The sequence below is a fragment of the Pipistrellus hanaki genome, assembly GCF_964339955.1.
Source record: "Pipistrellus hanaki genome assembly, chromosome: 10".
NCBI classification, from domain to species: Eukaryota; Metazoa; Chordata; class Mammalia; order Chiroptera; family Vespertilionidae; genus Pipistrellus; species Pipistrellus hanaki.
The window spans coordinates 28,040,127-28,053,300 of NC_140512.1; the positions used below are offsets into that span (position 1 = coordinate 28,040,127).

The 13,174-nt window shown below is 33.9% G+C and overlaps 1 protein-coding gene across 8 annotated transcripts in view; it reads left to right on the plus strand.

Moving 5' to 3' along the window:
• AKAP9 (A-kinase anchoring protein 9) overlaps positions 1 to 13,174 on the plus strand; it is a 118,649-nt gene that overhangs the window by 75,231 nt on the left and 30,244 nt on the right. For 4 of the 8 annotated variants that reach the window (XM_084897340.1, XM_084897343.1, XM_084897345.1 and 1 more), the window contains 7 exons: positions 2,673 to 2,835; positions 3,855 to 4,067; positions 5,289 to 5,327; positions 6,722 to 6,954; positions 7,883 to 8,002; positions 11,235 to 11,411; positions 12,096 to 12,200. In XM_084897340.1, the coding sequence (XP_084753466.1) occupies positions 2,673 to 2,835; positions 3,855 to 4,067; positions 5,289 to 5,327; positions 6,722 to 6,954; positions 7,883 to 8,002; positions 11,235 to 11,411; positions 12,096 to 12,200 (1,050 nt within the window). The remainder of the gene's footprint in view (positions 1 to 2,672; positions 2,836 to 3,854; positions 4,068 to 5,288; positions 5,328 to 6,721; positions 6,955 to 7,882; positions 8,003 to 11,234; positions 11,412 to 12,095; positions 12,201 to 13,174) is intronic. The other 4 variants (XM_084897341.1, XM_084897344.1, XM_084897346.1 and 1 more) reach the window with 1 other exon arrangement.

A 13,174-nucleotide genomic window follows, 5' to 3' on the forward strand; every position in this document is an offset into this window, starting at 1 on the left:
TAATTTTACAGTTCTCCCATGCCAGGCAAGCTATTTTCAAAGATCTTGGCTTGTCCTGAAGAATCTTGCTTTTATATATTTATGATGTCAATCCTGAGTAAAAATGGAACCATTTGAGGAAATGGCATTGTGAAACCTAAAATAGCTCAGTGAATTGTCATTGAGCCAATTAGGAAATGTTTAACAATCATATGGCATATTGGCCATAGTTTCAGACAAAGAAAAGGGAGACCTGAATTCTAATTTAAATTTTCTTGCTAACTTTCTAAGAAACTTTATTTTCAGTGATTTTATATGCCTACTAATCCTGTGAGGAAATACCTTTTTTTTTTGGCTTTTTATGTGAAAAATATATTTATAAACATTGTTCAGGATACCCGTACTTAACATAGGTTGGTATTTCAGGTTCGTTTTACTTAAATATGTGTAAATGATTCACTACAAGTTATTCAGTGTAGCTGCCAGTTACTCAGCACTTTTTATGGCTTTAATGACTTTAACTATGATATACTAGCTAATATTTAACAAGCCAGGTGGTTTTCAGAACAGTTTTGTTGCCAACCCTGAAACTTTTATATTAAAGTGACAGAATATTTACTGATGCTTTATACATATTTTCAATGTAATGATAGGTTTCTTAAATTATTTGAAAATATTGATTATGAAATTTCATATTTAGCAAGTACTAGGTATTACATAGGTATTAGGGATAAATAATACCTCAACTAGATAGAAGAGGGTTTTTTAAGTATAAAGTATCTAGGTGAACATTTGAAGGGAATCTTTTATTCCAACAAAGTGAGGGTGCCGTTTGCATGATAATGAAATTTGTTGGCCAAATTTACTGTATTTGATTCTTCCAACATTTTTGTTATTTCTTGTGGTATTATGGCAAACAGTTAACTGCACTTTAAGGCTGGCTTAGATCCTGTTAAGAAGTAGGATATAGAAGTAAATATTTACTTAATTTCTTATCTAAAAGTAGTTTGTTGCAAATATTCTGTTGCATTTGTACAGTTAATTTGAAAAAGGAAAAAGACTCATATTCTTTTTAGTTAGAGCTTTGAACTCTTTTAGTGATTTCAGGTATTTACCAGGAAAGCAGTTAATATTTTCAGAAAAATATATGTACATGTAGAAATAATTTATATGTTTCTAAAATATTTACTATGGCTATAAATTCAGGGAGAGTAATTATATAAAAATTAGTTCATACTTTATGACTATGTTTCTTTATAATAAAAATTAATATTAATAAAAATGAATGCATATTAGTTATCCACATTTAAAGGAAAATACTCTTATCAGTCTAAAGTAAAAACATAATTTTATCTATGTTGAGGTAGCAACATATTATTTATATTAGGAAATATTTGATTTAAAATGTATGCTTATTTTTCATTATGAATCTTAAATTGAATATTGCAAACAAGATATTTTAGAAATCGACTTAGAATGACAGTAGTAACTCTAAAATCTATTCGCTATTACAAATATAACTCAGATGTGAAGACCAGGTAGATGTCTTTAAAAATAAAAATATTCTTAAATATTATAATTTTATAATTCATTATTGATACCTGACTATAAATCAGAAACCACTACAGTTGATTCATATTTTAAGCTTAAGACATGGTAATATTTTTAATATACTTTATATATAAATTTGCAAATTCTTATGACATTGTTGTGAGTCTGTAACTAATGTATATGGTCACTGCTTTTAAAAAAATTTAATAGTGTTAATCATCTAGATCTAAGTATTCAATTTGAGCTCAATTTTTTCCCCATGTAGTTGTTTCAATAAGAATAGATTAGCAGTCAGCAGCCAAGAAAACAAAGTCAGAGACTAGTGTTTTTCTGTAATTTCATGCAGCTGGTAACGGTGATACCTTTTTTTTGTTGTTGTTTGTTTGGTTTTTTGTTTTGTGGTGTGTTTTTTTTTGTTTGTTTGTTTTTAGAGCTTTGGCCTTGACTCTGTACAATACTTGAGAATTACCTTGTCATCTTAAAGAAAAATTTTGGCTTGTAGTCATTGTGTGCCAGTGACAGCATTTTAAGGGAACTGTGTTTGCGGATAATGCCTGTGTTCTAAAGTCTTGAAAAGAAACAGAATAACCATATAGAATCTTGTAGTTGTTTCACAAATAGATAGAAACATAGACTTTTAGTTAAAACATGAGTTATAATGTAATTTAATTTTGTTTTGCCATTGTGATTTTGTTCATTGATATCATTGTATTTAATCATATATTATTAGTTTCTCACAGTGTGCAGTAGGAGTCACAATTAAATAAATGTAAATATAAAAGAAATAAAGTTTATCATAAAACACAGTTACATAAAATTATTTAGCAAATAGAAAAGGAACCTATGTCTCTTTATACAATAGAATACAGATCTTGTGATGTGAAGTGGTTTATTTACAAAAGAAGCAATTTTCTGTTAAACTAGAATACATCTTTTATGGAAAGTTGGACACAGCTAATCTACTTGTTTATCCCATCTACTAATGTTAGCATGTACTAAAAATATTAAATCACTACAGTTCAATAAGTATTATATGCCTTTATTCTTATTTAAAACCTCTTTTTTAAAGCTTTAATAGGGAATGACATTGGTATTACCAGCACTAGTTGTTTTCCTTCATGTATCCTTTCCCTCTTCTTTAGCTCGAACATGCAAGAGTTACACAGACAGAGTTGATGCGTGAGTCATTTAGACAGAAACGAGAAGCAACAGAGTCCCTTAAGTGCCAAGAAGAACTGCGAGAGCGCCTCCATGAGGAGTCCAGGGCCAGAGAGCAGCTGGCTGTGGAGCTCAGTAAGGCTGAAGGTGAGCACCTTGCCATTGGCAACTGAGGGTGGGAAATTTCTAGTCTAAATATAGAGATTCCGATGCAAGCCAGGTTTGGAAACCAGTCATCTACTCTAATTTAGAATGACCATTAAAAAGTAGCTGTAATTTGTCTTTAAATTACTTCAAACAGTTTTTAAAACTATATATATTTTAATTATAAAAAGTACTTAACAGAATTATGGAAAGTATAAAAATTTTTAGAAAATACAGAAATGGGTGCTGGTAGGTTGTTACCATAATCCCGCCATCCTAAGACAACTCCTGTAATTTAAAGATGAGGAAACTGAAGCTAAAATATTAATGATTTTGCAGGATCACTCACCATTAAATAGTGATACTAGGCTTTAAGCCTGTAAGCCCCAGACTGTTTATATTGCATCCTGCTGTGCTGGGTGTTGGCCTTGTAGAATCACTTAAATATCAACTTTCGCTGGTAAATTTAAAATGTGATTCAGTTCATAAGCATCTGATTCATATATAGGTTTCCAGGAACCTATCTATTTGTATGTGTTTAATAAAGTAAGTTAAACCCACATGATGTGATACATTAGCATAGAAAGTTCAGAGGAATTTCATAATTAGGTATATTGGATAACAAGAAAAAAGCTGCATTGAACATACTCTAGTTGCTATCAGCAGCAGCAAATTCACTCAAAACTATTAACAGTGCCGAAACCGGTTTGGCTTAGTGGATAGAGCATCAGCCTGTGGACTGAAAGGTCCCAGGTTCGATTCCGGTCAAGGGCATGTACCTTACCTTGGTTGCCGGCACATCCCCAGTAGGGGGTGTGCAAGAGGCAGCTGGTCGATGTTTCTCTCTCATCGATGTTTCTAAATCTCTATCCCTCTCTCTCCCTCTCAGTAAAAAATCAATTTAAAAAATATATTAAAAAAAACCCTGTTAATAGCTTGATTTAATTTTGCTAGCAGTACACCCCTTTTATTAATATAAAACCTACCAGTACAATTTGAAATAAGTTAATTTTATCTTATAGGTGTTATTGATGGTTATGCAGAGGAAAAAACCCTTTATGAAAGGCAAATTCAGGAAAAAGCGGATATCATAGATGGCCTGGAGCAGGAGTTGTTATGTGCAAGTAGCAGGTTACAAGAATTGGAAGCAGAGCAACTACAGATCCAAGAAGAAAGAGAATTGCTGTGCAGACAGAAGGAGGCTATGAAAGCAGAAGCAGGCCCAGTCGAACAGCGTATGTATTCTTAGACTTTGTATGAAACATTCCTTTAAAGTTCAAGGTGGCTTTTCCCCCCTTTCAGTGCCATTATTCATATACTTTATATAGAGGTAAGAAAAAATTATAAGAAAATCTATCTTATTGGTAAATGTCTTACTAGCCAAATATGTGGGATCAGAATTTTATTTTCTTTTTCCTTTGTCAAGTTTTAACAGGAGAAGATAATTCATTTTTCTTTAAACCTCTGCTTCAAGAGAAAGCTGCACATGATGAGACAGGATATTTTTTAAATTCAGTAAGATTTAGTTTCTTTAATAGCAGAAAGGCAGCAAAAATTTGTACTTGAATTAAGTAATGAAGAGCACTGATCTGGTACTAGAATTGAGCTGGTAGGGATGGATTTTGGCCTACAAGAGAATACTTTGAAAAGGTCAGTGGCTTTAAAAACAGACTGACATCTAGTTTAATCTAAGTAGTAGTTCAAAGAACATATGAATTTTAATCTTTTCTTCAGTGAGAAAGTAGGTAACATCTTGAAATAAAGTCTGTTTAACAGTAAAAACATAAATGTCAGTCTTTGTAACAATGGAAGTTTAAATCCTTTTGATCATATCTTCTCACTTTAATATTTCACAAGCTGTTGGAATTGTGTGTAGTTTTACTAGTTGAGAAATACAACATACATTTTTGTAATATATGTAATTTGTTTTTGGTTGTTCACATTTGTTCAACACAGATTTAGGATTGGATTTGTTGTTGTTGTTGTTGTTGTTGTTAATCTTCACCCAAGAATATTTTTTTCATAATTTTTTGGGAGGGAGGGAGAGAGGGAGGAAGGAAGGAACATCAACATGAGAGAGACACATCAATTGGTTGCCTTCCATGCACGCCCCAGGTGGGGCCAGGGATCAAACCTGCAACCCAGGTACATGCCCTTGACTGGGAATCGAACCAGAGACCTTTTGGTACACAGGTCAGTGCTCTAACCATTTAGTAACAGCAGCCAAGGCTAAAGTTGGAATGTTTAATATGGAAAGTATATGGCTCATATATCTAAAGTTAAGAAACACTGACATTCCTCAAAAGGTTACCATTAATATTCAATGGTTTCACCTTTTACTTTTGATTCTTTGTGTGTATATATATTATCCTATTTTAGAAAATAGAAGCGATGTAAATTATATTTTCTGTGTGTGTTTTTTTTTTTGTTTTGTTTGTTTTTTTCTATTCTCATAGGACTAGTAGATGCTGCAGTCGATGCAGCACCTGGATCAGGTGTGTTTACACAATTGCATGGCCAATCTTTGGTGTTAAACTTACAACTCCAAAAATTGGGTGACACTTGGACTTTCAACGCACTAGCATATCTCTAATTTTGCTGTTGTGTTTCATACTAATTTTTCTCTTTAACAAAACCTTTTCTTACAATAAAAATATATATATTTATATTTGAAATTAACAGCTAAGATTCACAGTGACCATCATCTTATTATATCTGTTTTTCCACAGAACTTAAGACCATTTGATTTTTTAAAAATGTTGGTTTGTTAAACATTTTTTCTTTAACAAAAATATTAAACTCTTACAGCCTATGGCTTTTCAAAATGCTATTTCTAAATCAAGAAGTATATAAGATGATGGCATCAACAGAATCAATGAATTTCATAAAGAGACTTTCTGGTTGATTTACTTTTATATTAACACCTAAATCAGTATTGTTTTGAAAGGCAAGCTGTTTTCTAGATTCCTAGTCCTGAGTAATGTGTTGGCAGACCAGTTGGTATAAGATTCTAGGGTTTTGTTTCTTCCATTTTCTTCATTAGAGAATTGTTTTACTTGGCTAAATATACTTTATTATTGTATGATTAATATTAATAATAGCTAACAGTTATATAGTGCCCACCATATCCTAGGCACTATTCTTTACATGTATTAACTCATTTGATCCCACAATAACTCTTAGAGATCAGTACTCTTACTGTTCCTAGTTTATATGTAAGGAAAACGAAGGGCATCATGTTAAGTGTCAACCTGGGAGATAAGTGGCAGAACTGTAAGCACTACACCACACTGCCTTTCCTACTTACTAGTTTTCCCTTGATACACATATATATGAGTGTGCAAGACTCACTCAGGAATATGGATCTAATAAGGATTAAGACTAACACAAAATTCTGATTGCAGTTGTATTTCTTTTTCTTTAACTTTTACTTGCCTTGGTTAAAGATTTGCAGTATTTGATATTCATGTGTATTGTGTATGCATATAAAAGTGACTTTATGGTTTTCGAATGAATTGATTTTCGCCTGAGGTGAGTTATTTCTATACTCGAGTGTAATTAGACTTTGTCCTTTTCCTCGTAGTATAAGTGGATTTTTTTTTTTTTTTTTGGGGGGGGGGGTGTCATTTGCTGTGCTGCTTTCACAAAAATACTGTTTTCAAAGACAAGACATTCTTTTTGATAATTCTGTATAATTTTATTGATACCACTTGCTTACTAATATAGGAATGTTATTTGGTATTTTCATAGGAATATTTTCTTTTTCTACATGTATTTGAAATAAAACTGATCTTTGTGTCCTGAAGGTAAAATTTAAACATAGTTATGTGATTTCACTATTACAATGCCACTGTGATTTATTGTAGTATATTTTTGCATTTATAAACAGAATTATTACAGGAGACAGAAAAACTAATGAAGGAAAAATTAGAAGTACAATGTCAAGCTGAAAAAGTATGTGATGACCTTCAAAAACAAGTGAAAGCTCTGGAAATGGATGTTGAGGAACAAGTCAGTAGGTTTGTAGAGCTGGAACAAGAAAAAAATGCTGAACTAATGGATTTAAGACAACAGAACCAAGCACTGGAAAAGCAGTTGGAAAAAACAAGAAAATTTTTAGATGTAAGTATCTTCAACTTAAATGTTGATTTTTCTCAGTGGAATGCTACCTGCTGCTATTCTAGGTTGTGAATTTTAAATTATGAAGAGACTCATGAATTCCATATTTTCTTCTATATGTGTCTTTACCAATTAATTAAAAGGTACTCTTCCAATTAAAAATTCTAATAATTGTTAGAATCAGCAATCAGAATTAAAAGCAATACAGGCAAATTATAAAGAAGCCCTGCCAATAAGCCTTTCCGCATTCATAGTTAAGAAGCTTGTCCTAGTCTTTCCTTTAACCAACTGCCAAAGCAGGATAGGGTCATCCTAAAAGCCAATTGTCCCCTATTGTCACACCCACAAAAGATATACAATACATACTGGTAACAGTGTTCCCTTGGAGACAGGGGACTGGAACGGTTGTCATTGATCTCTTTTAAAAAAGATCTCACATCTCTAATTTCTAATGGACTTTTTTCTTTGTGATTCCATTTAAGCCTGAAGTTCACTTCACATATCAGAGAATCAGATCCTTACACATTATATGATTTTAAGTGTAAAACCTAGATTAGGATGAAATAAGTTGATTTACTAAACAATTTCTTCTATTTATTTTGTTTAATAATTAAGTTAACAGTGGAATACATCCTTTGTTCCAAAAAAAGGAAATTCATTTTAAGGAGAATAATCTTTATTTTATTTTGTATTTAACATTACTCAAATTTAAAAAAAAAAAAAAAAAGTGCTTCAAATAATATTTAAGTGCTTAATTTTTGTTGAAGAACCCACGTAGGCTCCATACCACACAAAAATGTTATCTTTTGGAGTATTCTTTGGTCATCAGTTGTTTTCTTCAAACAAAACTGTACCTATAACCAAAGGGTATGTGAGGAAAATAATAACTGTAATAAATACTGTTTCTTCAATTATTGTTATTAAAATTCAGGAGCAAGCCATTGATAGAGAACATGAGAGAGATGTATTCCAACAAGAAATACAGAAATTAGAACAACAACTTAAGGTTGTACCTCGATTCCAGCCTATCAGTGAACATCAAACTAGAGAGGTAAGAACTTTACTGATATTGTCTACCTTAAAATAATTTATATAGTAATTTAAAATAAGGTGCATATTTTGAAAAACTTAAAAGGAATTCTTTCTGTTGTACATAAATCTTCAAAGTAAATATTACTTTGACATGGAAAAGTTCTTAAAACCCTAAAAATTATGTGTATTGCCGAAACCGGTTTGGCTCAGTGGTAAAGCATCGGTCTGCGGACTGAAAGGTCCCGGGTTCGATTCCAGTCAAGGGCATGTACATTGGTTGCGGGTACATCCCCAGTGGGGGGTGTGCAAGAGGCAGCTGATCGATGTTTCTCTGTCATCGATGTTTCTAGCTATCTCACTCCTTTCCTCTGTGTACAAAATCAATAAAATATATTTATAAATAAATAAATATATAAATAAATAAATAAATAAAAATTATGTGTATTGAGTCCTGGCTGGTGAGCATTGGCTCACACACCAAAGGGTTGTGGGTTCGATTCCTATTCAAGGGCATAAACCTGGGTTATGGGTTCTCTCCCCATCTTCAGTTGAGGCAAATGCAGAAGGCAACCAGTGGATATGTCTCCCTCACATCAATGTTTCTCTCTCTCTCTCCTCCCCCCCCCCCCCACCCCGCTCCCTTCTGAAAAGCAATGGAAAAATTATCTTTAGATGAGGATTAAAAATGTGTGCATTGACATTTGGAATCATTACTACTTATATTTATCTTCTAGTATTGCCCAGTGAAATAAACTTTTCTACTTATTTTTTATTCCCCATGCCCAAAAAAACTGATCAAAAGAGTTGTCTATATTCATTCACTCTTTACTTTCCCATCTCATTCTCTTCTCAATCCACTCCAATAAAGTGTCTAACCTCTCTGTCTCAATGGAGTTATTATCCTCTACTTCAGGGGTGGGGGATCTTTTTTCTGCCACGGGCCATTTGGATATTTATAACATCATTTGTGGGCCATACAAAATTGTCAACTTAAAAATTAGCCTACTATTGTACATTTGGTCAAACATTTAATTAACTCACCCCTAATGCCTTGGTAGGACCAGACCAAATGATTTCGTGAGCCTATACAGCCCTCTGGCCAGACATTCCCCACCCCTGCTCTACTAGGTTGAAACTGTGCTATGAAGGTTACCCACAGCCTCATGGCTATGTCCAGTAACCATTTCTCTATACCATGTGGAGGCATTCATACAACCTTCTTCCTAAAACACTTCCTTCTCTTGGACACACTCACTTCATAGGTCTCTTTCTCTTGTCTTTGTTTTTTGACCCAAAATAATGATGGAGTACCCTAAATCTTAGTCTTGAGCCCATTTTCTTTCCTATTTATATTCTTTTCCAAGGCTGTTATATATAAACTAGAGGCCCAGTGCACAGATTTGTGCACTAAGGGAGTGCCTCGGCCTGGCCTGGGACCCCTTGGGGGTGTCGGAGAATTGGTTTCGGCCTGATCCCCACAGGCCAAGCCAAGGGACCCACTGGTGCACAAATCCATGCACCAAGCTGATTTCGGCCTAATCCCCACAGACCAGACCCCACTGGCATTGGGCCTCTAGAATGCATATAAGATCTTTGGCTAATCTCTTCCTGCCCTGCCCTCTCCTTCTGAGGTTCATCAGTCTGTTTCATATTTTCATATCCATGGTTTCCGCTCCTGTATTGAGCGTCTGCACCCTGGTGGTCATTGTGTGTCATAGCTACCGGCCAATTGGCTGGTCAGCTGGTCACTTTGGCTTTTATATATATATAGATGACTCCACATTTGTACCTCTAGCCCTAACATCTCAGTTGAGTCCCAGATTTGAATGATCAGTTGCCCAGTCTACATTTCCTCTTAGATGTCTCAAAATTAATATGCTCAAAAGAGAGCTTTGATGCATGACTATCCCCAACCGAGGATAAGAATAAAACATGTCCCTTTATTTCAGTAAATTTTATACCATCTCCACTTTCCTCATTGTTAACACCTAGAATGCATTCTTAATTCCACGCATTTCTCAGCCCTCCTTATCTTTTAGTGAGTCAGGTTTCACTGCATTTCCTTATTATTTTCTCTTTCATTCAGCTCCTTAAATCTTAGCTGTTGTTATTTCTTGCTTAGATGATTTTGGTAACCTCTTTACTGTTCTCTTGCTTCTGCTTTATCACCCCAACTGTCCATTTTCTCCTTATATGAACACATAACCAGAACTTCATATTTATCAAATGAATGCTACATGAATGAGGGAAGATTCATTATATAAATTGTAAAGGTGGCTTATCATGGTTATAAAAAAATTTATGCTTAGTTTTAGATCATTCCAGTTCAAATCATGTCTCTGCCCTTTACTAGGTGTGTGACAATGGCTAAAGTCACTTTCTAAAACTTGCTTACTCAGTTCTAAAATAGAGATTGCAATAGGACCCATCAGATAGAAGTATTGTCCTGGTCCACAATGAACACTTAAATTTAACTATTATTTCTGAAAATAGTTTTTAAAAAATTTCTTTTTTAGAGGGGGAAGGGGAGAGATAGGGAAAGAAACATCAATTTGTTGTTCCACTGCATTCATTAGTTAATTCTTGCATGTATCCCAACCAGAGATTAAACCCGCAACCTTGGTGTATCTGAATGACACTCCAACCAACTGAGCTACCTGGCAGGGCCCAAAATAAATTTTATTTTTAAAAAGTTTTATAGTATAGTCCTGGCCAGGTAGGTCAGTTGGTTGTAGGTTTGATCCCTAGCCCCCTTGTTAGGGCACATGTGGGAGGCAACCAATCATTGAAAATCAATCTCTCTCTCTCTCTCTCTCTCTCTCTCTCTCTCGCATCCTCTCTTCTTCCTTACATTCTCTCTAAAAATAATGGGGGGGGGGGGGAATATCCTCAGGTGAGGATTAAAAAAATAATAAGCATAGCATTCAAAAATACTTTCAAAAAATATTTTTTTATTGATATCAGAGAAGAAGGGAGAGGAAAAGAGATATAGAAACATCAACAATGAGAGAGAATCATTGATTGGCTGCCTTCTGCACCTCCCCCTCCCCCACACTGGGGATCGAGTCCCCAACCAGGGCATATGCCCTTGACCAGAATGGAACATGGGACTCTTCAATCTGCAGGCCAACACTCTACCCACTGAGCCAAACCAGGTAGAGCCAAAAATACTTTCTGAAATGGGGATAGATGTTCTATTAACTTGCTGAAAATTTTTGAATTTACAGTTTTTGTGTATTACATATTTCCAGGTTGAACAGTTAACAAATCATCTGAAAGAAAAAACAGACAAGTGCAGTGAGCTTTTGCTCTCTAAAGAGCAGCTTCAGAGGGACATACAAGAACGGAATGAAGAAATTGAGAAACTGGAGTTCAGAGTAAGAGAACTGGAGCAAGCCTTACTCGTTAGTACAGACCCTTTCCAAAAGGTGGGACATTTTCTTTGTGTTGATTTTTATCAAATATTTTAATGCAGGCTACTCCCAATTACATGAACATCAGTTCTTTTAAGTAAAAAGTTGCTATTGACTTTTTGATATTATTGCATAAAGAATATATATATCTTTATGTCTTCATTGACATTATAACCATTTCTATTTATTTTTATTTCCAAATGTTACTTGCATGCCTTAGTCCTGAGAAAAGAAGATTAGTTAAACCAGAAGAATTCATTATACCCCTTTAACCATCAATAGGTTGTGATTCTAAAATAATAGCCAAGTGAACAAACTATGGACATCTGTTTAGACTGATGCTCTACCCCAGACTAGAAAGTAATGAAATCTATTCTCATTATGCTGCAAAAAAAACAAAAATGAATGAAAAAAAAAAAAAAAACCACAAAAAACACAAGAGCAGGATAAGGAAGCTTGGGAGGGGTAGGTGAGGGACAGACTTCATTTTACCTGAGGGGTGAATTTTAAGAGCATCAAACATTTCTGTAAAAGGTTGTATAAAATGCATTCAAGACTGAATATTTGTAACTTTTTATTATTCACTAATGTAGATTATCTACTTGTAATTGAGAGAAATAGAATTGCTACTTTTCCAATTAAAAAGGATAATCAAGATTTAATGTCTGAAAATTTGAGAAAATTCTTATATATTTAAAGGTAGAGGACCGAAAACAATTTGGAGCTGTAGAAGCTAAAGCAGAATTGTCCCTAGAAGTACAATTGCAAGCTGAGAGAGACGCCATAGACAGAAAGGAAAAAGAGGTAAAGAGTTTACTTATTTTTTTTTTAAATATGTTTTTATTGATTTCAAAGAAGAAGGGAAAGGGGGAAAGAGATCGAAACATCAGTGATGAGAGAGAATCATTGCTCAGCTGCCCCACAATGGGGATGGACCCCACAGCCCAGGCATGTACCCTTACTGGGAATTGAACTTTGACTCCTGGTTCATAGGTTGATGCTCAACCACTGGGCCACACCAGCAGGGCAAGAGTTTATTTTTAATGACAGTTGTGCTTTGAATTATTATGAACAAGTCCCCTGAAAATATCATATGAACAGAGTGGAATTTATGGTCTAACACCAAAATTTAGACTGTTTCTTAGCTCATTGCCTGTTGACCTTGAAGATCATAAACATTTAAACAGATCACTGGTGTGAGGAAGGAAGAGTATTCCTGTAGAGGGGACAGTAGTATAAAGGGTTTGATGCAGCAAGAAGTTTAAAAGGACAAAAAAGGAGGACAATTTGGTTAGATATACATTGATGGAAGATGAGAGTAGAGAGTTAATGAGTAGTGTTAAGGCAAAGGCAGTATCTTTCTTTTCTGCTGACCTTACCATGGGCTTTACATTATTGTTACTTTGCTGTGGGTTTTTTCTTTAAGTTGTATTGACCTGGGAGAGTATAGTGCTGTTTTAGAATATACTAAACATATTCTTAAAACAAAAGATTAGTAATAAAATAATTATGTAAAGTTACATTTTTCTACTTGCCTCTTCCCCCCCCAAAAAAAATCCACTTTTAAAATAGTAGTAATTCCCAATTCCTAATTAAATTATAATTTATTTAAACCTTTGTCTACTGTTAGTTTTTCTAAAATATATTGTAATCTACATTGTCTAGCTATATTATATCATTTAAAATGTTTAAATTTTTTTAAATTACATATTTATCTCCACATAGTTTTCTCAGGACATTTTAATATATTTTAACAGATATTTATTGAACTTAAATAG